The sequence below is a fragment of the Podarcis raffonei genome, chromosome 8 (genome assembly GCF_027172205.1).
Source record: "Podarcis raffonei isolate rPodRaf1 chromosome 8, rPodRaf1.pri, whole genome shotgun sequence".
Taxonomy (NCBI): domain Eukaryota; kingdom Metazoa; phylum Chordata; class Lepidosauria; order Squamata; family Lacertidae; genus Podarcis; species Podarcis raffonei.
The window spans coordinates 4,321,795-4,346,629 of NC_070609.1; the positions used below are offsets into that span (position 1 = coordinate 4,321,795).

The 24,835-nt window shown below is 46.2% G+C and overlaps 2 protein-coding genes across 2 annotated transcripts in view; one reads left to right on the forward strand and one right to left on the reverse strand.

The window, feature by feature from the left end:
• Positions 1 to 24,835, forward strand: part of LOC128420217 (zinc finger protein 501-like) — a 169,167-nt gene that overhangs the window by 132,632 nt on the left and 11,700 nt on the right. The gene's annotated exons all lie outside the window — the stretch shown is intronic.
• Positions 633 to 23,506, reverse strand: LOC128420212 (cytochrome P450 2G1-like). The gene is made up of 9 exons (XM_053401763.1): positions 23,236 to 23,506; positions 19,871 to 20,033; positions 17,940 to 18,089; positions 16,230 to 16,390; positions 13,657 to 13,833; positions 11,682 to 11,823; positions 6,739 to 6,926; positions 4,171 to 4,312; positions 633 to 1,122 (listed from the first exon to the last, which is right to left on the reverse strand). Exons 1-9 carry the CDS (start codon positions 23,416 to 23,418, stop codon positions 941 to 943), a joined length of 1,488 nt encoding a protein of 495 aa, XP_053257738.1. The 5' UTR covers positions 23,419 to 23,506; the 3' UTR covers positions 633 to 940.

Genomic DNA, 24,835 nt, shown 5'->3' on the forward strand with positions numbered 1-24,835 from the left:
TCAAGAAGTATTAGAAGAAATAGAAAGAAAACTAAAATGTTAGTTAAAAATATGAAACAAGATTTGGTGGATATGTTGCAACAGCAGATTGGTATAAAGCAGTTAAAAAAGTTAAATATTTAGGAATTTGGATAACATCAAAGAATATAGATTGATTTCAAAATAATTATACAATGATGTGGAATGGAATTGAGAGATCTGGAAGTATGGAGAAGGATGAAACTATCCCTATGGGGAAGGATATCGGTTATCAAAATGAACGTGCTACCAAAAATGTTATTTTTGTTTAAATCAATTCCAATAATCAAGGGGGCAGCGATATTTAAGGAATGGCAAAAAATAGTTTCAAGATACATCTGGCAGGGGAAGAAACCAAGAATCCAATTCAAATTGTTAACAGATGTTAAAGAAGGGGCTTGGCTTTGCCAGACTTGAAATTATATTATGAAGCATCATGCCTCTGTTGACTGAAGGAATGGATGTTGTTAGAAAACAGATTTGTTGGATTTAGAAGGTTTTGATAATAGGTTTGGTTGGCACGCATATCTATGGTAGAATAAATAAACAGTTTCAATTAACCTATTATCCTATCACATTCCTTTCTGTACCCTGTCCAGAAAGTAACTCCCCTTTTATTAGACAAAAAATCAAGAGACCAAGGTGTGCAGCTAGGTAGGTCAAACTGCCAACCTGGTTCCTGAGTAGCGTTATTGACCACTTTCAGATAAAGAAAAACCAAGCCAGGTTGCTTGACTTAGACCCTGAAACTTCCATTCCAAAAGTCCGGAAGCTTCATTTGTATGGCTTCATTCCTTGGATTATAGCACATTGGCCACTACCTCCCAGGCACCACCCCTAATGTTTAGTGTGTGTCCCCCAAACCCCCACCCAATTAAATTTGTTGCCCCTTTCCCTGCCCCGCTTCTCAACCAATCGTTCCTCAGCGCGGAACAGTGCAGAGCTGGTAGGCGGGTGGGATGTTTGCAAAACCGTTTGCTGTGGCTGTGAGGTCGATGTCCTCGGGGTTGTCGGGGGACTTGAGCGTGAAATGTTGCAGGATGGAAGTCAGGAAGACAAAGAGCTCCATGCGCGCTAGGCTTTCCCCGGCACAGATCCTTTTCCCTGCAGAGAGAAGCAAGCAGCACTTTATGGCTTTAGTCTGGTGTTTGATGGTGCATATTTAATTTACCGTATTTTTCGCTCTATAAGACGCAGCAGACCACAAGACGCACCTAGTTTTTGGAGGAGGAAAACGAGAAAAAAAATATTCTGAATCTCAGAAGCCAGAACAGCAAGAGGGATCGCTGTGCAGTGAAAGCAGCAATCCCTCTTGCTGTTCTGGCTTCTGGGATAGCTGCGCAGCCTGCATTCGCTCCATAAGACGCACACACATTTCCCCTTACTTTTTAGGAGGGAAAAAGTGAGTCTTATAGAGCAAAAAATACGGAATTTTATTTTTTTTACAAACTGTTATTTGGTTTTTCAAATTAAAAATTTACAGAGATGATGATGTTGTTGTTGTGGTTTAGTGGTTTAGTCGTGTCCGACTCTTTGTGGTCCCATGGACCAGAGCACGCTAGGCACTCCTGCCTTCTTACAGAGATATATAAATAATTAAAACAAGATTCCAAGGAATCTCCTGGACTTCCATCCTCCCCTGTGTGGGTCCCATTATTAATCATTTCCTCCCACATCTTTTATGATACTCCAAATCCTTTGCCTGTTCCATTATGTCCAGTATTCAACCTTAAACTACAAGTGATACTCCAATCCTACTAAAGATTTTAACTGTTTACAATGGTCTTTAAGATAAGTTGCAAATTTTCCTCATTCCTTATTAAAACTTTGGTCTTCCGATGGTGCAGAAGTTATCCCTCTACAGTGGTACCTCGGGTTAAGTATTTAATTCGTTCTGGAGGTCCATTCTTAACCTGAAACTGTTCTTAACCTGAAGCACCATTTTACCTAATGGGGCCTCCCGCTGCTGCCGTGCCGGCAGAGCACGATTTCTGTTCTCATCCTGAAGCGAAGTTCTTGACCTGAAGCACTATTTCTGGGTTAATGGAGTCTGTAACCTGAAGCATATGTAACCTGAAGCATATGTAACCCGAGGTACCACTGTAATTCTGCAAGCAAGCTCTTCCCAGTTCTTTGCCATATGCGAAGATTGAGCCTTGTGCCCTGCAGGAGTTCGGGGGGGGGGGGAGTGTGAGGTGGCAAAAAAACAAGCAGCTAAAAGCTCTGCTTCCTGTCCTCTCAGGGAAAGTCCTTCTGCTTTTAATGCTGCCATTAAAGGCACACAGCTTCTGCCTGGGGAAGATAAACAGAAAGAGATAAAAGGCAGCCTTACGCAGGACAAGGCCAATTTTGATTTTTTTTATCTCTGGTCAACAAAGGTCAAAAACGTTCCACGTCTGAAGTGACAAAACGCTTCGAAGCACAAGCCATTCCTATGCGCATTCTTTTTTGTCCTACAACTATGTCACCCCACAGATGCCCACTAGAGGGAGTCTGGTTCATTCTTCTGCAAGTGGCAAGGTCCGTGGATGTATAAAACACAGACAGATGTGGAGTGGTCTCCTTCCAGGTTCATTTGTGGCACTACTGTTTTGGTCTCTTCTCCAGTGATAGGAAGCACAGATAAAGCAGCAATGTCCCCTTTCTGCCCCCAATTCCAAGAAAACCCAAGGTAGCAGTGAAGGTAGTCTATTGATCTTTCTAACTCTGGCCTGACCTAATAATAATAATAATAATAATAATAATAATAATAATAATAATACTTTTTTATTTATACCCCACCCTCCCTGGCCAGAGCTGGGCTCAAGGCGGCTAACACCAGTAAAATTACAATAAAGACATAATAGGAGAAGGGGGAAAAATTAAAATACAGATTAAAAATACAATTTAAAATGCAGCCTCATTTTAATAATAGCCCATAGATCAAAACCATGAGGGGAGGAAAACACAAGGGTCAGACTGAGTCCAATCAATCAATCAATCAATCAATTAATCAATATCTTTCTAGGTGTTACTTTTATTTATTTAATAAGATTTTTTTAGACTATCTTTTTAGGCAACTTAAGCATTCTAAAAAACGGTCACGCCTCTGCACACATTGTGTGTGGGATATATACTTGTGTGCAAGAGCAAGAGATTTTTGCATGCTGTGAAAGGCTGGAGTTTAGCCAGTTGAGAAACAATTCAACTTTTCTGCCACCTGAGGGGTGATTGTGTGTGGGATATTGGCTGGAAACCAGGCTCTGTGGCCTGGGGAGGGCAGCAGCAGATGGATAAGGGGGGGTGGGGGGCAGATGAAACACTCCCTGGTGTGGTCGCAATGACAACCCAAAGCTACTACTTGCACCAGGAGCAAAGTACTCTATTGGAGTGTGCAGAGTTTTCATGATTAAAAACGTGTTCATTCAAGAGACTTGGAACAAAAATTTTATAGAAATAGATTATGATGATCTCTCCCAGCGGCTGCATGTAGATGTTGAAAAACCTGAGGGAGAGGACGGAACCCTGAGGCACCCCACAAGTGAGAGCCCAGGGGTCTGAACACTCATCCCCCAACACCACTTTCTGGACACGGCCCAGGAGAAAGGAGCGGAACCACTGTATGACAGTGCCCCCAGCTCCCAGCCCCTCTAGATGGTCCAGAAGGATGTTATGGTCGATGGTATCAAACGCCGCTGAGAGATCCAGCAGAACTAGGAAACAGCTCTCACCTTTGTCCCTAGCCCGCCGGAGATCATTGACCAGCGCGACCAAGGCAGTTTCAGTCCCATGGTGAGGCCTGAATCCCGACTGGAAAGGATCTAAATGGTCCACTTCTTCCAGGCGTGCCTGGAGTTGTTCAGCAACCACTCGCTCTCGCTCAGTCAACCTTTCGCTCAATCAACCACCTCACTCAATCAACCACCTCTTTCAGCAGGTCTGGGAAGGCTCCCTCACAGAGGGAAGCATTCACCACCCCAGGAAGCCCATCGCCCAGCCCTTGGCTAGCTTTTATAAGCCAGGATGGGCAAGGATCAAGGAGACAGGTGATTGGTTTCACTCATCCAAGCAGCCTGTCCACATCCTCGGAGTTAACAGATTGGAATTGATCCCACGCAACTTGACTAGACAGGACTCTAGCACTCTCCCGCCCCACCCTCCACAACCTGGTACCTGTGGAGAAGGGCATGAAGGCGTCGTTCTTCTTAAAGCGACCCTCTTCGTCCAAGAAGTGGCCTGGGTTGAAGTTTTCGGGGTCACTGAAGCACTCGGGGTCTTTCAGCACAGAGGTCAGCAAGGGAATGACATCCGTGCCCTAGAGGCAGGTGAGAGAAGGAGGGACAGAGATGGGTCGGGATCTGCCACAGCCTTAACTCAGAAGGCAACTGGAAGCCTCGTAAAGGTAAAGGGACCCCTGACCATTAGGTCCAGTCGTGGCCGACTCTGGAGTTGCGGCGCTCATCTCGCTTTACTGGCCGAAGGAGCCGGCGTACAGCTTCCGGGTCAGAGAGCCAGTGTGGTGTAGTGGTTAAGAGCGGTAGTCTCGTAATCTGGGGAACCGGGTTCGCGTCTCTGCTCCTCCACATACAGCTGCTGGGTGACCTTGGGCCAGTCACACTTCTCTGAAGTCTCTCAGCCCCACTCACCTCACAGAGTGTTTGTTGTGGGGGAGGAAGGGAAAGGAGAATGTTAGGTGCTTTGAGACTCCTTAAAGGGAGTGAAAGGCGGGATATCAAATCCAAACTCATCATCATCATCATGTGGCCAGCAGGACTAAGCCACTTCTGGCGAACCAGAGCAGCGCACGGAAACGCTGTTTACCTTCCCACCGGAGCGGTGCCTATTTATCTACTTGCACTTAGATGTGCTTTCGAACTGCTAGGTGGGCAGGAGCAGGGACCGAGCAACAGGAGCTCACCCCGTCGCAGGGATTTGAACCGCTGACCTTCTGATCGGCAAGTCCTAGGCTCTGTGGTTTAACCCACAGCACCACCCGCTTCCCTACAGAAGCCTCTTAGCAGAACCAAATAGAACAGGCAGTGCAAACCACAAGGGGCCCCCCTCACTTTTCTGGAGAGATCGCCCCTGATTGACTTGGCCTCCCTCCCTAGAAGGACTGAATTTGCTCTTCAGGATCTCCTTGCCAGCCTCAAAACTCCACTCTCAATGGCAGCCAGGCAGGTCAACTGGCCACCTTCCCTGGTGCTTCTCATGGGAATGGCTTGTTGAAGGATCTTAGCCAGAACCTGTTGAATGTAGCAGAGCATAAGCAGACTGTCCAGAAGCAGTCAGTTGCAGGCAGGATGAAGCAGGAACAAGACGCTGCTGCTAGTAACTTGGTTACTTATAGGTGTATTATTTACAGCAGAATCACAAGTTACTATATACAGTGGTACCTTGGGTTAAGTACTTAATTCATTCTGGAGGTCCGTTCTTAACCTGAAACTGTTCTTAACCTGAAGCACCACTTTAGCTAATGGGGCCTCCTGCTGCTGCTGCGCCGCCGGAGCACGATTTCTGTTCTCATCCTGAAGCAAAGTTCTTAACCTGAAGCACTATTTCTGGGTTAGCGGAGTCTGTAACCTGAAGCGTATGGAACCTGAAGCGTATGTAACCCAAGCTACCACTGTTAAGGATACAGGCACAGATCTTAACTCTCACAGAACAAACTCCAATGAACTCTCAGAACACACACTGACCAACCAACCAGGAAGGTCATTGTTAAAGTTTGTGGCTCGTAAATCCTTTGACCCACGGAGTCTGCTGCAACCGCACTGCAATAAATTTGATTTATTGCCACTCCGGCAAACTTCAATGGCGCCCACACGCTTACACTCGCGTGCTGCCACTCTTCTCAGTTGTCGGACGTTAGCAGAGTTCACACGCAGCGTAAAATGGCTTTGTCTGTGTCTGCGTGGTGTCTTCAATAACTCAGCTCGACACCAGTGCTTCTAATCTATCGCTCTTTATTTAGAAGCATACAAAAACAGAAAAGAAAAACCTACAGAATCTAGCTGCATGCTTGCAGCTTTCTGTCTCTAACAAAACGAAACTACCTTGCTCACATTCTCAGACGGACTGCTCTCAGCAGCCCCCAGAGAGCACAAAGGAAAATGCCAGGGTCATGTGGGCAGTGCACCCCGTTAATAAGAACACTCCTGGAGTGTTAACTCTTAACTGTCCAGAACCACAAGAGTCATGAGTCATCATGCCTATTTGGAGACCTCGACCAATAGCAGAGTTGTAACCAAGGTCCCGGGTGGCGCTGTGGGTAAAACCTCAGCGCCTAAGTTTTGCCAATTGCATGGTCGGCGGTTCGAATCCCCGCGGCGGGGTGTGCTCCCGTCGTTCGGTCCCAGCACCTGCCAACCTAGCAGTTCGAAAGCACCTCCGGGTGCAAGTAGATAAATAGGGACCGCTTACCAGCGGGAAGGTAGACGGCGTTCCGTGTGGTGCGCTGGCTCGCCAGATGCAGCTTGTCACGCTGGCCACGTGACCCGGAAGTGTCTGCGGACAGCGCTGGCCCCCGGCCTCTAGAGTGAGATGAGCGCACAACCCTAGAGTCTGGCAAGACTGGCCCGTACGGGCAGGGGTACCTTTACCTTTACTAACCAAGGTCCCATATCTCTAGGCAGAATAACTCCCTCTGCTCAGTCTTCTTGGCCTTCGGCCAACTCCTTAATTGCTTCTGTGGGAAGCTATATCAAATAGCACGTAGTCAAAAATCCCAATATGGCTCACCTTAGGCAGCGTGTAGCCCCTGAGCTGCACCGTCCGGGTCAGGGCGTGGGGCAGGTTGGTGGGGATGACATCACTAAACCTCTGGATCTCGTGGATCACCGCATCCGTGTACGGCATTTGGGCCCGCTTCTCCACCGCCGGCACGCGGTCCCTCCCGATCACATCGTCGATCTCTCGGATCACTTTTTCTGCAGCAGAGACGGGCAGAGGACAGCGTTGGGCTGCCGTTTATGCTACGTGTGGAAATGCGGTTTGAAACTGGTTTTAACCCAGAGAACACCCCGAACTCTGGAATTTTGTGAGGCTGCGCAGAATTAGCCACATCAACATAGGAAGGGGCGAATCTTTTCAATTTCATTTTTCCAAATTTCAGTTTTCCACATCAGTTTGCAATAATAAAAAATAAAGTGTCACCAACATTTCATTGTGAATTTCTCCTAATACCGTATACACATTTGCATGCAGACCTTTTTAAAAAAGTAACTTTCCCTAATATAATGCAGCTTTTGTTTATTTTCGCTATTTTTTAATTAACTATTAATATTTCTGCAAAATTACATTGTTACACATTCTCCCATTTTGTACAGTACATTCCAAATTACATGCCATATATATCTATCTGCGAACTTATATTTCCCTTGTTTCTACCATTGTGACCTCCCTCCAGCCCAGCACGGCTTCTTTTGTTTTTCATTACTTTTAAATTGTGTTATACATAGTATTTACTTATTCCCCATAAGTCATCTTTTCTTATTTTTTACTTGACTTTACAAACTTCAGTCAATACACATCAATAGTTGTGTTTTGGAACAATGTTTTGTCATATATTCTTCTACGCATTCCCAGTCTTTTCTCAATTTCTGATTTGATTGGAATCTAATAGCTGCTGTCATTTTAGCCAGTTCCATAAATTCACAGCTTGTTTTGCCAGTCTGCTGTTGGAACAATTTCCCCTTTCCAGTGTCTAGCTATTAGTATTCTGGCAGTAGCTGTAGCATATAAAAGCACTTTGTTCTTATCGGAGGGGATGTCCGGTGTAACTCTACCTAATGGAAATGATTCTGGCTTTTTCTCAAAAGATGTTTTAAACATCTTTTAATTCCTCATGTATGCTACTCCAGATTTTTTTTATTTTCCCACATCCCCACCATACGTGGTACATCGTTCCTCCTTTTTGCATCTCCAACACATATTTTAATTTGTATATCTTGGGAGTCATGTACCACCTGTACATCATCTTCATCAGGTTTTCTCATTGTGCAGCAAGAAGTACCGGTATATCTGATAGCTTGCTTCCACAATTTTTCCCATTGATCCATCTGAATGGTATAACCGAAGTCTTGGGCCCACCTGATCATCACCTCTTTTACTTCCTCATCTTTTAATTCCCAATCTAACAACAAATTAGAAGTTTTGGATAGTCATTTCTTTGTGTTTTGTTATAGTTCTTTTTGTAATTTAGATTCTTTTGCAAAGCCAATTTTCTTATCCAAATTAAAGATGTTTAATTGGTAGTATTGTAACCAGTCTGTGCAGTGTTGTTTGAGTTCCTCAAAAGTTTTCAATTTCAATTTGCCATGTTCTTCTTTTATAATTGATAATATGTAGCCGAGTTTTTCCCCATATTTTTTTTAAGTGAGATCCTCCAAGGGTGAGGTCCACCACAGAATTATGGGTTCTAATGGAGCTTGATATTTTATCCACACTTTATATAATGAACTCCTAATTATGTGATTTAGAAACCCTTTATCTATCTTAACCCATGTTATAGACAAGATAGTCATCCCATCCATACCTACTATTCCAGCCCTCAATATCCAGTATATCTGTCTTAACTAACTGCATCCACTCTTTAATCCAGCATAAGCATGAGGCTTCATAATATAGTCTTAAATCTGGAAGAGCGAAGCCCCCCCCCCATCTTCTGGTTAGTGTGTTTCACTCTTTCTAACCAGCACAAGGGTGAATGATCAGTTTGGACTTTGAAATTATTCCCCCACAAGTAGGGACGGAGTTTGACCAAAGCCCAAACCAAAGCAAGACATTCCTTTTCAACAGTGGAATAATTCTGCTCACGTGGTAGCAATTCTTTGCTCAAATACACAACTGGACGCCAGGCTGCCCAACCCAGTCTGGCTAGCATCTGTCTGTACTACAAATGGACGCTGCTGGTTGGGTGCAAGCATCACTGTTGAGCTCATTAATCCCTGTTTTAGCATATCAAAAGCACACTGACACTCCTCAGTCCAGGCCACCTTAACAGGCAGAGATTTCTTTCGTCAAAGGGGTGGCAAGGGTTGCAAAATGGTTAATAAACCTTCGATAATAATTCACTTGCCCAATGAAGGACTGCACATCCCTTTTTGTCTAAGGGCAAGGTCATTCCTGTACACACTGGACCTTGGCCTCCAGGGCTTTGATATTTCCAGACCCCACCCTGAACCCCAAATAGATCACCTCTCCTTGAGCAAACTGACACTTGGAGATCTCCACCGCCAGGTTGGCTTCCTGTAACCGCAACAAAACACTCTGCACGTGCCTAAGATGCTCCCCCCAGGAATTAGAAAAGTTAGCCAAGTCATCTAAGTGGGCACAGCAAAAATCACTCATATCATGGATCAGAGAATTAATCAATCGCTGGAATGCCGCGGGCGCATTGCACAATCCAATCCCTGAAACGAGAAGTAATCAACTAGAAATATTATATTGTGGAAATAAACTAAGCTTTTTGAGTTTTATTATTTAGTTTACTTCCACAAAAAAATCTAGAGGGAAAAGGTGTTATGTGGTCTCAGCAGCTGCTCTCAATCACCAGTCACCAGCAGCACCTTCAGGTCATGTGGGTATCCCTTGCTGATTCTAGTATCCGTCTGGTCAGGACCAGACCCGGAGGCAGGGCTAGTCCTCAGACAATGACTAAACCTGCCTCCTCTGTAATGACATGGTTTGGTCTTAGCGTAACTCCTCCTCCTACCCGTGATCACTGAGATCGGTTGTCCCAGTGCATCCCCTCCTGTGGAACATGCCCCAGCCATTTTGTTGACTGGGACCCACTCCCCGGCAGCCCTGACCCCTCCCCTTAAGAACAAAATAAAACCTTAAAAAAAGCAATAAAACAAAAAAAGAATACAAACAAAAAACCGTAAAAATTACAAATACATCAAAATCAAACAAATTCACAAGCCCAACCAAACATCCGTCCCACCCCCACCCCCCCACATACAAAAATTCAAAAGGAAAAAAGAAAATTTTAAAACATTTTAAAAAGAACTCTGCGCCCCTCCGAGTCCTCCTGGACAGCAGCAGCAGTAGCAGCAACCGTCCTTATGAGGCCTGTCAGGCCCCGCCCTGGGCCAGGTGGTGAGTGGCAGGAGCGGGGCCCTCAGTGTGGGCTAGGATCCAGGAGACAGGTGGTGGTTTCACTCGTCCAAGCAGCCTGTCCATATCCTCAGAGGTAAGAGATTGGAATTGATCCCACACAACTTGACTAGACAGGACTCTAGCACTTCTCAACTCTAACATGATTGGGTTCTGATCTGATACTGATTTAGGTTGTATTTCTACCTTTCTAATTTTCAAGGTTAAATTGTTTGTAACCCAGATCCCATCAATTCTTCCTGCCGATTGTTTTGCCTCTGAGTGATGCATGAATTGTTTTTCATTTGGGTATTTATGTCTCCATGCGCCTTTTAAATTTAAATCTTCTGCCATTTGGAAGAAGGATTGTGGAAGTCTCCCTTCTTTTGATTTCCCCCCTCTTTCTGTTCTATCTAATTCCAGTGAGGTGACCCCATTAAGATAACCCATTAGAACAATCTCTTCATTGATATGTTCTAAGAATTTTTCCTCAGCTGATTTAAAATACTGTGTTTTATTTCCATTTGGTGCATAAATTCCTACAGCTATTATCTTTTCTATCCTTCTTGTTAATTGCACACCCAGTAATCTGCCTTCTTCATCTTTAAAAATTAATTTTGACGCTATTTTTGGGTTTACATATATAACAATTACCCCCTATTTTGGATACCAGAGGTGATAAATTCGGTTCCTAATTTCTTGTTATTCAATACTCTTCTGTGTCTTCTAGCCACATGTGTTTCCTGCAGGCAAATTATGTCCCATTTTTTTCTTTAAAATGTGTTCTATTTTATATCTTTTTGTTTTATTATTTAAGACATTAACATTCCAAGAAACATGCATTCTTATGCATGTTACTTGACTGGGATGTCGCCTCGCAAAATTCAGAGAAGTGTGAATTTTGAAGATTGGCTGTGTTTCAGTTTGCGTATGGTTTCAGAAAGTGTCTTTAAATGTGAACTGAATTGAATCCCCCCCTTCCCTATTGCCAATGGATTATAGCCCCCAAAGTGCTTCCCTTGGAAGTCTTGATCGCCACACAGATCTGGATCTTGCTTAAATACACAATGTTCAGAAAACATAGCCAATTTTTCCTATGGAGATCTTCTTGGCATCTTGCTTATATGGTGTCTCTGGGAATGTGCCAGAAGGAGGATATTAAAACTGATTCCCATGGGTAATATTAATTTACAAGGCCCTTAAGAAATTTGGGCCCAGGATACCTTAAGGATTGCCTAATTCCCTGCCTGATCACTGCGGGCTTAAGTGGTCCCCTGTGGTTCAGTTGGACAGCATGTACTGAGTCCTGAATGTTACACAGGTGGGCCTGATTCTGTGGGAACTCCTTCCTGGCTGAGATCAAACAGGCAACTCTTGAGGGATGGCAGACTGACCTCTGTCCACAATCTGTGCCCTCCGCCAACTCCCTATTTTCTCTTCCTCTGGATGGAGAAGCCTCAAATTAAGACTCCATCACCCACTGCTGGCCCACAAAAGATGGCCAACCCCACTCCCTAAGATAATGCATCCCCTTTTAAACTTAACCTGTAAATGCCCTCCCTTGGCTCGCACCTGTCCCCTATTACCTTGCACCTCTGGATATTTCATCAGAATCAGGAATCCGAAACGGAGTGTGGAGCTCACGGTCTCAGTCCCAGCAACGAACAGGTTGAGAACGGTCATGATCATCGTTTTGAGATGAAACTCGCTCAGAGGGTTTTTGCTCTCCTTCAACAAGAAGAACAATAATTTTTATTTATTTACACCCCACCCCTCTGGCTGGGTTTCCCTAGCCACTCTGGGTGGCTCCCAACAGAATATTAAAAACTTCCCTAAACTTCCCGGAGGCAGGGATTGTTTTTCTCCTCCTGCCCATGAGATCAGGTGTCCCAGTGTATCCCCCCTGTGGAACCTGCCCCAGCCATTCTGTTGCCCGGGGTCCACTCCCAGGCAACCCTGACCATCTCCCCTTAAGAAGAGAACACAAACTATACAATAAACCAATAATACAGTAGAAACTAATAATAATTTTAGTATAATTGTAATTATTATTATTAAACTAATCCCCAGCCCCAACTAAAGGTTTATCCCACCATCAACAGAGCAAAAACAAAACAAAAACCCCAAAATTTAAAACGCCACAGTTTAAAAACTATTTTAAAACATTTAAAAGCATTTTTGACATTTGCCCCAACCCCAAAGTTTGTTCCAGTGAGCCTGGGCTCATCAGTCCTCACAGCAGGACAGTGTCTCTCTGGCCTCCCAGGAATCTGAAGCAGAGATGGGTGAGTCTGGCCCCCGCCTCGTAAGTCAGGTGGAAAACTGTCTACCATCCTCTTCAAATTGGTTACCTCCACAAAATGATCGATCTCTTACTCCGTCTTTAAATCCCGTCTTAAAAAGGCAACGCCCTTAAGGTGTTCACACGCTTCTCTCAAACACAACAGGCCTGCAAGGTAGGCCGCCGTCATTATTCTATTTATTTAGGGAGCAATCCTATGCTCCCTGGGGAGGGTGGCTGAGAGGCCACAGGAGCCTGTGAGATGGATCACCTGGCATCTCTCCCCCCCCAACTCATAGGACTAGATCTACACCAGCCATGACTCTGAAGTGTACTAGATTCTCTTCCACTGAAGCCAAACGGAGAGCAAAGTCAAAGGCAGGGGGAAAGAGAAATTAGCTGCCCACATTCCACACTGGCCACAACGAGCCAGCATGGCAGTTGCTTCGCCACAGATTCTCTTTGCCAGTCTCTCCCCATCCCTCCCCATGTAGGAGCATGCTTTTATTTATAAGTTTATATTCCACTCTTCGGTCTATGTGCCCCTAGAGCAGATTACAAGATTTCCATTTAAAACACACACACAAGCACAAGAATAACCAACCATTTAATATAATACTTTGTAAGAAAGAGTGGAGCAGCCAGAAAGTGCCAGCTTTTAAAACAGAGCTGAAAAGATCTAATATGGCTGGTCCAATTTTATTTATTTATTTATTTATTTATTTAATTCATATACTGAGCTATACCCAAAGGTCTCAGGGCAGTTCACAGAAAAGACCAAAATACATAAAAGCAAAATAAAAACAATAACTCAATAACCCACCCTCCCAAAAGAGCCACATTTTAGAAGGGTATGGGATGCCCATCCGGTCAACCAAAGGCCTGGTTAAAAAGGAACGTTTTTGCCTGGTGCCTAAAGGTGTACAGTGAAGGCACCAGGCAAACTTCCCTGGGGAGAGCATTCCACAGACCGGGAGCCACTGCAGAGAAGGTGCCATTCTCTTGCCACCCTCCGGACCTCTCGAGGAGGCGGCACACAAAGAAGGGCCTCTGAAGATGATCTCTGAATCCAGGTAGACAATAAAGAAGTCTTGCCCTGGTGCCTGAAGGATATCAGTCTGACTAGTCTGCCTGTAGACAACCCTCCCTCCCCTCCTTCTGTGGTCTCCATTCGCCTCATTTCACCTCTGAAGACCCCCAAGGGGGCTGGTTGAGGATGGAGAAGGCTGTTGCTATGGGCAGCTAGCCTTTTATAACCCACGGTTATAAAAGGAGGATACCTTTTTCATTTGAATAAGGAAGCAGTCAATAAAATCCCGGGGGTTGTCTGGGTCCAGCGATGCTTCGTTCACCTTGACCCTCTCGGCCACAAAGTCGTAGATGTCATCCAGGTTCCGGAACATCTTCTTGTGGGGTCCTGGAAGGAACCTCATGACCCATGGAAACATCTCGTACAGCTGCATGAAGAGCAATGATCTGTCATGTTTTGAGCATTCGACCTTCAAACACCTTGATGTTGCTTCTGACACCCACAGCCTTCCCTCAATGATGGCTCATTATGAAATAAATTTAGCGTTATGGCAGTCCTCCCTAACTTGGTGCCCTCCATGATGGTGGAGACCACGAGAGATGGCCAAGATGGTGGTGAGGCCTCCACCATTATGTATCTGTACAGCCCCCACTTTGCCCCCACCTAGCCCCGACTTGTCCAGGTAAGCAGCAGTTGACTCCACCGTTTGAAGGCTATTGCTGCAGCTCTGCCCCAGTGGAATTGGAATTTGAGAGAACCTGGAGTCCAAAACATCTGGAAAAGACAAGGTTGGGGAAGGCTGGATGAGTCTCTTGTGTTCTCCATCTTCTTGATACCCCTTCTGATTTTCAAAAACTTCCCCACCAAAGAGATTTCCATCACATTCGATCACTCACTACCATCTTTGGGGTCACCAGTTTTCTTTTAGTGCTGCCTGATCCTGGATGTCGCTCCCAGGAGGCCAATTACAGTGGTCTCATTTTCCCTCTCCTGCCAACCTAGCAGTTCAATAGCACATCAATGTGCAAGTAGATAAATAGGTACCGCTGCAGCGGGAAGGTAAACGGCGTTTCCGTGCGCTGCTCTGGTTCGCCAGAAGCGGCTTAGTCATGCTGGCCACATGACCCGGAAGCTGTACACCGGCTTCCTCGGCCAATAAAGCGAGATGAGCGCCACAACCCCAGAGTCGGTCATGACTGGACCCAGTGGTCAGGGGTCCCTTTACCTTTGCCTTTGCCTTTACATTTTCCCTTCTCCTAAAAATCTTATGCTTCCCCTCCAAGTAGTCTTATCTGTTTTAGCAGATCTTCTTCAGTGGGTCTTAAATCTGGGGTCTCCCCTCTGGAAAAGGTGGGATGGTCTCAAGAAGAGCCACCCAGAACTCTCCCAGGGTGTTTCAGTGCTGATTATGAATGGATGAATGAAATCTTTATTGCGAAAAGCTATAAGCCGTCACAATGCGTAGGACACAGATAATTAATTAAAAACTGAACAGCAACAACAGCAAAGCAAACATACAAAAAATGCAAAAATCACACCTGCATATGTTAAGCACTCCACTTTTTTCCACACTCCCCCTTATGAGACTTATCTTGGTGCCTAGCTCTCAATTCACTTGCGGCCAGGGCAAATTTTGCAACCTATGAAGTAATAAATACGCTATTGATAGCCAGCAAAATAGAGATTTGCTCAAGGGGAGGTCGGTTGGAGAGAGAGCAAAGGACATCGTAAGAAATAGTGTTGAATGTCCTTCACCTCCCCCGACTCAGAGTCTTTGGTAAATGGGGGTGTTATTAAATCTTCCTGTTAGATATGCGGAAGGGACGCAGGTGGTGCTGTGGGTTAAACCACAGAGTCTATGGCTTGCCGATCAGAAGGTTGGCGGTTCGAATCCCTGCGATGGGGTGAGCTCTCGTTGCTCGGTCCCTGCTCCTGCCAACCTAGCAGTTCGAAAGCACGTCAAAGTGCAAGTAGATAAATAGGAACCGCTCTGGCAGGAAGGTAAACGGTGTTTCCATACGCTGCTCTGGTTCGCCAGAAGCAGCTTAGTCATACTGGCCACATGACCTGGAAGCTGTACGCCAGCTCCCTCGGCCTATAGAGCGAGATGAGCGCGCAACCCCAGAGTCGGTCACGACTGGACCTAATGGTCAGCGGTCCCTTTACCTTTACTAGATATGCGGAAGGCATACACTGAAGACGCAAAGCTGTGCATGCTTTTCTAAGTGGTGACTGGTTATGGGGCTGGTATTCCTCAAGCATGAAAGATTTTGGCTGCTCCCACATCATCATCATCTAAATGCCAGCCTGTTTTTCCTCCCATTTCACCTGGATTTGCCCTTTCCCGCAGAAGATCTGCTAAATTAAAAGCAGAAATGGTTGTCTATGCCTGAATGACCGGTTTGCTAAGCTAGGCCTCCCACCTGGAAGCACCTTAGACAGGCGGAAACAGAACACTTGTCAAACTGGTGGCAATAAAACTCCACACATTAAAAAAAAGCACGTCAGTGAACCTTCCTTTGGTTTGTCCTGCTGCCTCATTAAGGTTCCCGAAGTAGAAAAACAACAATGTCACCTGATCTTGCTTCTGCTCTCAGACCTGGAAGCCTACCAAAGAAAGTGACTCAACAAAATTTTGTGCGGAAGGGCCGAACTCGATCGACCTGTGTGTTGCTCAAATCACAGCTAAGTTAAAGATTCATCAGGCTGGATTTGCTGCCAGCCTCGGCCTCCAGTGACGAGAAAGGGGGCGGTTCCTCTAGGATCCCCTTGTAGGGCAACATCTGAAGCCCACCTTCCTCGCTCCCCAGCCAAAGTTCTCACCTGGCCCCAAGTGTTGCTCATCAGCACAAAATTCTCATTGATCTTGGCCAGCAATGAGAGGAAGTCTTTGTCTTCGTAGTCAAAGCGCCGGCCAAAAACAATGGAGCAGATGACGTTGGAAACTGACCGGCTCAGGAAGAACGTGGGGTCAAAAGGGGAACCTGCAGGGAGAATGGGAGCCATGACATGAAAACCAGGATTCAACCCCTGTCTTTTGCTAGTGATGAACTTTGCAAGTCTGGGCCTTAGTCTGCAGAGTAGGCAAGCCAACGGCCCCTGACCTATCACCCTTTCAGGAGCTGCGCACCTGTTTTGTGCACCTGGCATGAACTGTGTTTGGGGTTGGGAGGTGAGGGAAGAGTGTAAATGGAATGGTAACCGGGAGGAGGGAATTGAGCAGAGAACAGCAACTGGGAATATGGTGGTTGGAAGGCAGAGAGGTTGGAGGCTGGTCGGGATTCAGTGGGTGGGGTTTAGGGGATCGCTTGTTCTCATTGCATTCATTCCAGGCATTCCAGTTTCCTGTGAATGTATTAGCAATGTTCGTTGTCAAACCTTCTGGCCATTGATAACCCTGGATATTGCCCTTCAGTTCTGCAGATGGAAGAACATTAAATTTAATGCTTTCCTAAATTTTGGAATAGATTGATCAGATGATCAGCAAGAATGAGAGCCTGCCCTCTGTTGGAAAAATAGAAGCTGCATTTATATAATTTTGCAACCCGATATCCCAGATGCGTTGGTGTATGTTTTCTTTGGCTTTTACATAACAAGAATGGCATTTTGTGAGAATCCTAGACTGAGTACTTTCTTATTTACTATCTTCTTCCACCTTGACTGAAATATATCAGTAAGGGTCAAGGGAGCCAGAACCTTAGGCATGGACAACAACAACTCTGATACCCCATTTTAAAATACAATATACTATGGAGACCCCTTACACTGCGTTTAGAACCAGAATTGCATTTGGGTAGAAACTGTTTCTCAGGTGGCTAGTCCTGGTCTTTATAGCCCTATACCTTCTTCCAGAAGGCAGAAGCTGAAAGAGATCTGCGCTATCTCTGCAGCTTTCTTATGGCACCTGGAAGCATAGATTTGATCCAGGGTTGGAAGAGTGCACCCAATTATTCTCTCCGCAGTCTTTACAACCCTGGACAGCATTGTTTTTCCCCTGACTGTGCAGCTCCCAAACCACACACACAGACCATAAGTTAATACACTCTCCACAGTACAATGCCATCAACAGGTCCTTTGAGAGATTATTTTTCCGGAGGATTCTCAGAAAATATAACCTCTGCTGTGCTCTCTTCATCAGGTCTTTGCTGTTTTCTCCCCAGTTAGGTCATATCTCAACTCCATTCCCAGAAATCGAAACACCGAGACCTGTTCCACAGGCTTCCCCTCAATAATAAGTGGCCGAATATTCAATTTACATTTCCTAAAGTCCACAATAATCTCTTTTGTTTTCTTTAAGTTAAGGAGTAAGTTGTTTTTCCTGCACCACTCCTCCAACTGCTCAACTTCCTTCCTATAGGCCGTCTCCCCCTCTCTAGCCGTGATTAAACCAACCACAGTTGTATCATCCGCATTATTACCTTGAGATGCCATTGTGGATTGAACCTGTGACCTACATGCCAAGCAGTTGCTCCAGCACGGAGCTACGGCCTTCTCCCTATTTCACAGTATAAGAAAGGAGGAAAATATCCTGACCGTCAGTTTTTCTGAATTCCTCCAACAGGAACTGGGACTCTTCCTGGATCCGCTCTTCGATGGACCTTTTTCCCATTCCAAAATTCCTCAAGGTGCTGAGTGTGAACCGTCGAAGTTGCTTCCAGCGTTCCCCGTTGGCAAAAGCAATCCCTGAAAATGCAGAAAACAAACAAACAAAACCCAACCCCTTCAGCAGCCAATGGCAGCAAATGGGGGACTCTACAGATTCCCATCCTTCCAGATGTGTTTCCCCTGCTTTGATTCTTCTGGATGACCCTGTTTGCGCATTAATCTGCTCTCATGTTGGGTGGTTCACAGAGCCCCAGCAGAGATTTAAAATCATAAAACATGCAGCAAAGTAAAGCATGGAAATAAATAATAATTTTTTTATCATTTATACCCCGCTGGTTCAAAAACTGGGCTCGGGGCAGCTAACAACGAATTTAAAACACTTAATTGTAAAAGCAGCATAAAATACAGTATAAAAACATGAATAACAATAAAATTCAAAATTCTGAAATCAATTTGGGGGAAATCCATCTAATAAGCATTGGATAGTCACCAGGGCTAGCTGGCTGAATTAGTCCTACTTGGGCCAGCGAGGAGGCCAGGGGAGAATTGCCATGGGGTCTCAGAGCGGGTGATGGTCATAAAAGGGGAGGGAAGGGAAGGGAAATAAAAGATCAGGCTGAATTCAAATTAAAGGCCAGGCGGAATAGCTCTGTCTTACAGGCCCAGTGGAAGGAGGTTAAATCCTGAAATAAAGGCTGTTAGACCTTTAAAATATCCCCTTCTTCCAAAGCTCCCTACTTCACTTAGCTGAGAAGGAGACCACCTGGTTGATAAGCTAAAACTGGTTTACTTACAGACTCTTCAAAAGTCACCTCCAGAAAAGACAGAGGTAGTATTTTGGGTTCGAAAAAGTAGTAAACGTTTCTAAATTTGTATAGAAGTACAAAGGTGGCTTGCTAAAGCCATGCAGTCTAAGCATCCAGGTTAGACCTCCTGAGTGACAGGGTTCACATGGTGGAACAAAAGAGAACAAAGGGTTTGGTAAATTTTCTCCCAAGGTGAGGGGGTGTGGCCTAGCTAAGCCTGGAATGGTAGCTTACTCTGTGGTCTTAACCCTTCCATCCATTAATTAGAGTTAAACATATTGGTTATACGAGCCTGGATATATCCTACATTTGGGACTGGTACTCCCAACATCCCCAGCCAGTTCAGCAAGGATGATGGGAATTGTAGTCCACCAATATCTGGGCGCCAAGGTTGAAGGGGTCTGCTCTAGGCAACCAGGGTTGTTTGCAAGCACTGAGATGCTGTCCAACACCAAGAGGTGTTGTGGTCAGAGCTCCTTAAAAAGGTAAAGGGTAAAGGTAAAGGGACCCCTGACCATCAGGTCCAGTTGTGACCAACTCTGGAGTTGCGGCGCTCATCTCGCTTTATTGGCCGAGGGAGCTGGCGTACGGCTTCCGGGTCATATGGCCAGCATGACTAAGCCGCTTCTGGCGAACCAGAGCAGTGCACGGAAACGCCGTTTACCTTCCCACTAGAGCGATACCTATTTATCTACTTGCACTGGCGTGCTTTCGAACTGCTGGGTTGGCAGGAGCAGGGACTGAGCAATAGGAGCTCACCCTGTTGTGGGATTCGAACTGCCAACCTTCTGATCGGCAAGTCCTAGGCTCTGTGGTTTAACCCACAGCACCACCCGTGTCCCTTAGAGCTCCTTAGAGAGCTACATAAATAAGAAGAACTGCAAAAGCGGATGAAGGTGAAGACATTGGGCCGTTGATATTCTAGAGTAGCCAAACATGCTTCAGTTGGGTTGCTTACTGGGAATGGCCCTGCAAATACACTAATATGGAAGACTAGTACAGACTTATTCCTGCCGTGGCTCCGTGTAACTGACTGATCCCTTTGGAACTCACCAAAACCCTGAACGAAGTCGTCCACTGTGGCCAAGTACCCTCTACTACTGAACTCTTCGGCATGGTCCACCAGGGCTTCCTTGATGGCCTGGTATCCATACAAGACGACCACCCGTCTGGGTCCCAAGTGAACTGTGAACACTGGTCCATACTGGTCTCTTAGCTGAAATGGGAACCGGGCAAGGTCATTAGTGATCTTCCCTGAGACATATCGTATTGGCTCCAAGTTATTTTGCGTTGTCTTGAGCCAAGATAAAAAGCCTAACAAATTCCATAAGAATATGCAGAAATGGCGAAACTTGCCGGAAGAATAAGAAATGAAGATAACACATTGGAAATGGTTTATTGAATATATACAGATGAATTGCAAACAGATAAAGACATTGGCAGGATTATTGTAATAACCTGCAGTTTCATAAGAGAGTATATTTAAAGTAGATAATTAAATGAGTAAATTGAATGAATTTGGATACGCAGAAGATATTAAAAAATTAATTTAAAGAACTGCAGAAAGGGTGGGGGAAGGAAGTCAAACTTTGAATGTTAAATTGATCGTAAAACTAATGAAATGTATAAACTTGAAAAGTATAAATAAAAACTAACAAATTTAATAAGTAATAAGTAATATCCCTGCTATGGGACACAGGTGGCGCTGTGGGTTAAACCACAGGGTCTATGGCTTGCCGATCAGAAGGTCGGCGGTTCGAATCCCCAAGACAGAGTGAGCTCCCGCGACGGGGTGAGCTCTGGCAGGAAGGTAAACGGCTTTTCCGTGCGCTGCTCTGGTTCGCCAGAAGCGGCTTAGTCCTGCTGGCCACATGACCCAGAAGCTGTACGCCGGCTCCCTCGGCCAATAAAGCGAGATGAGCACCACAACCCCAGAGTCATCCACGACTGGACCTAATGGTCAGGGGTCCCTTTACCTTTACCTTTAATATCCCTGCTAGCCTTTGCCCCTTGCCATGGCCTATCTAGCACAGCCCTCTCCAACCCGATGCCCTCCAGATGTTTTGAACTACAAACAGAGCCGTCCTTCCCATTGGGTTTACTGGTGCGTTGCGCCAGGGCGCCGGCCTCTCAGGGGCGCCCCAGTGAGTGGGGGAGCTGTGCGGCTTTGCCGGTGGCCTCCCCTTTCCCTCCTGCACACCCGCCAGCTACACCCCATCAACCATATGGCTGGCAGGTGTGCAGCTTCCTTCCCAAGCCTCCATGGGAGGAGAGCGATCCCCGCAGAGGCTTGGGAAAAGGTCAACAACTCTGGGAAACAGTGGGTGGGGCGCCGGAGGGATCTTTGCACCATGGCGCCGGATATGCTTAAGACGGCCCTGACTACAACTCCCATCAGCTCAAACCGGCGTGGCTGCATAATGCTAGGGGTGATGGGACAACTGCTGTGCTGGCTGGAGCTGATGGGAAGTGCCCCACACTGCTACATCTCGGCGCCATCTAGGTTTCCTACTTGACTACCAGTTGCTGCTCTTTGAGGCCTTAAATGGAGGACGGTCCAACTGCTGCTTCCTGTTGGCATGCAAAGCACCCGATCCGCCATGGAGCAAGGCCCCAACCTGGTGCTCAACCCAGACTGGCTGCATTCACGGCGCTGGAACCTGAACCAACAAGGGTGCCTTGGTATCGGTTTTGGTGCTATTGCGTTACCTCCCAAAACGCCGCAGATCATGGCGCAAGGGCCCCAGCCCAGCTCCAGCGCTGGAGTCACGGTGGTAAATCCCCCTTTGTGTTTGTTCTCGCCACAAGGCTCTTCTTCTGCCCCCAGAAAGAGCCGCACCCGCCCTGCCACCCTGACAAGCCTTGGCACATTTTCTCCGAGAGGGTAACCCGATACCCTTTCAAAGGGCTGCACCTCTTGGGAACAGGCGGTGGCTGGGAAATTTAATACCCACCACCTCTGCAATCTCCATGGGCACACAGGCTTATCTCGCTGTAGCCAGAGGTGGGTATTAATCCCAGTTTATTAATGCACATCTGTGGCCCACTTTCGGTTAATTAAAAGAGACTGAAATTTGCTGCTGGTTGCATCCACTCGTTTGCTTTCCTCCTGCAAACGATAAGCCAGACTTGTGCCTGGAAATGGCCTTCAATCTAAAAGCAGATACAGTGGTACCTCAGGTTAAGTACTTAATTCGTTCCTGAGGTCCGTTCTTAACCTGAAACTGTTCTTAACCTGAAGCACCACTTTAGCTAATGGGGCCTCCTGCTGCCGCCGCGCCGCCGGAGCACGATTTCTGTTCTCATCCTGAAGCAAAGTTCTTAACCTGAAGCACTATTTCTGGGTTAGCGGAGCCTGTAACCTGAAGCGTATTTAACCTGAAGCGTATGTAACCCGAGGTACCACTGTAGAAAGATATGCAAGAAAGGAAAGGAAGCATGTGAGGGAGAGGTATAGAAATTTAGAGGTGAAAACAAAGCAAAGATGATAGATTGCAAAGTATTCCTTAAAAGAGGGGAAATGGGATAGGCCTATGAAATTGCTCAGGGTCAGAGGTCCAGCAAAGTCAGCAGAAAAGGAGCTAGACCAACAATGGAAAGTGCAGTTTTATATGTTAGGTAGACAAGAATTCAGAGCAGAGCCTAACAAAAGCAGGAAATAATAGAAAGAGAATAGAATGAGAGGAGGGTTGTTGTTGTTTTGGTCACCTTGTCCTCCCGCTTTAATTTTCTTTCTTTTTTAATTACAAGGTTCTAGCCCTCATTATTCTCCTCTTGGCACTTGTCCTGAGGCAGGAGAGCCTCAACGGAAAGGGGCAATGGTAGATCACTTGGTCCTCATGCATAATAATAATAATAATATAATAATAATAATTTATATCCCACCCTCCCCAGCCGAAGCCGGGCTCAGAGCAGCTAACAGCAATAAAAGTAACACAGCATTCTAAAATCAATTCATTCTAAAATCAATTCTGAATCAGATTAATGGCAACCATTGGGCTAGAGTTCTGTGAGGATTACCAAAGGAGGGTCAGGCTGTGCCTTGGCCAAAGGCCTGGTGGAACAGCTTTGTCTTGCAGGCCCTGCGGAAAGATGTCAAGTCCTGCAGGGCCCTAGTCTCTTGGGACAGAGCGTTCCACCAGATCGGGGCCACGACCGAAAAAGCCCTGGCTCTGGTTGAGGCCAGCCTAACCTCCCTGTGGCCCGGGATCTCCAAGATGTTTTTGTTTGAAGACCATAAGGTCCTCCAGGAGAGGCCCTGGGTGCATGGCTACTGAAAGGCTGAAGTCATACAGGTGATGATGACAAAGATATCTCTTCCCCTGAGGCTCTGGAGAGCTGGGGCTGCCAGCCAGAGTGGACAAGACTGGACAAAAAGTCTGACCTCGGCAAAGACGGGTGCCGTCGCCACGGCTTACCTTCTTGAACGACGTGAGCATGTCGTGGGTCTTCAGATCCAGCAAGTTGCCCAGGATGGGGAGGGGCGTAGGCCCCGGGGGCAGCTGCCTTCTCTGAGCCATTTGGCTCCATGCTGAGAGAAGGACCAAGGCCGAAAGGCAAACCACCAGCAAGGCCAAGAGGCTTTCTGCCAGCTCCAACATGCCCGAAGCAAATGGAGAGGGAGGTTTATCTGGGGACTTAGGGAACTAACAGAGCCACACCTGCCCTCGCACGGTGGGGCTGATGAAAGCAAACAGAAATCAGTGTGACTGGCGCAAATCTTGGAAATCTTCACCTTTATAGCAGAACCCACTAGCCTTGGTAAACATAATTTGTACCCAGCCCAGCCCTGAAAATGCTGTCTACGGCTGTATGCCCTTTGCTCCCAACCCCCAGAATGTAAATTGCTTTTGGTGCATGAGATGGCAGTTTCTTCATGGCGAGTTCCTGCACCTATTTGTGTTTTTTTAAAGTATTGCTTAAAAGCAACAGCTGCAAGAGGAGCAGGTGTTACAGCAGAAACAACCATTTTGTGGAACCTCAGAGATCGAGGCCATCATACACAGGTTCTGAGAGATCTGCATTGGCTCCCAGTACGTTTCCGAGCACAATTCAAAGTGTTGGTGCTGACCTTTCAAGCCCTCAACAGCCTCGGTCCTGTATACCTGAAGGAGCATCTCCACCCCCATTGTTCAGCCTGGACACTGAGGTCCAGCGCTGAGGGCCTTCTGGTGGTTCCCTCATTGCGAGAAGCTAAGCTACAGGGAACCAGACAGAGGGCCTTCTTGGTAGTGGCGCCCACCCTGTGGAACACCCTCCCTTCAGATGTGAAGGAAATAAGCAGCTATCCTATTTTTAAAAGACATCTGAAGGCAGCCCTGTTCAGGGAAGTTTTTAATATTTAACACTGTACTGTTTTTAACACTTGATTGGGAGCTGCCCAGAGTGGCTGGGGAAACTCAGCCAGATGGGTGGGGTATAAATAATAAATTATTATTATTATTATTATTATTATTACATACGAAAGTTTTAAAGCATCAAAGCAGCCTCCCCCAAGTGAGTGCCCACTGGATGTTTGGGACTGCTACTTCCCTCAGAGTTAGCCAGCGCGGTCATATGCTGCTGGGGCTTATGAGAATTGTAATCCAGGAAGTCAGGGGGCACTAGGTCGGCCGGGGGAGGGAGGTGCCTTAAAAGTTTAAGGTGCCAAAAGCACTATCAGTCCTTAAAATAATGGAGCTTGTGGATAGGAAATGGAAGGAGGGGTTTAGAAGAACCAAAAGTTTCGTTTTCCATCCAGCAACTCTATCCATTCAATTGCCTTTTCTTTTTAAATCCAGGTTATGGCGGGGGGGTGGGGTTGGGAGAGCAGCTTGCCTCCTGCTCAGGGCTCTAATACTAGCCTCCAAGCAAATTTTTATGTCCCTCCTCCTAGACATCATTGAATTTGACAGTAGCAGCAGCAAAACAAAACAAAACGAACTGGAGGGACAAACCAATAGTTGAAAGAGCAAAAGAAACGCTGGTAGAATTATTTGAAATTAATAAAACACAAGGATCAGATATAAATGTAATTTG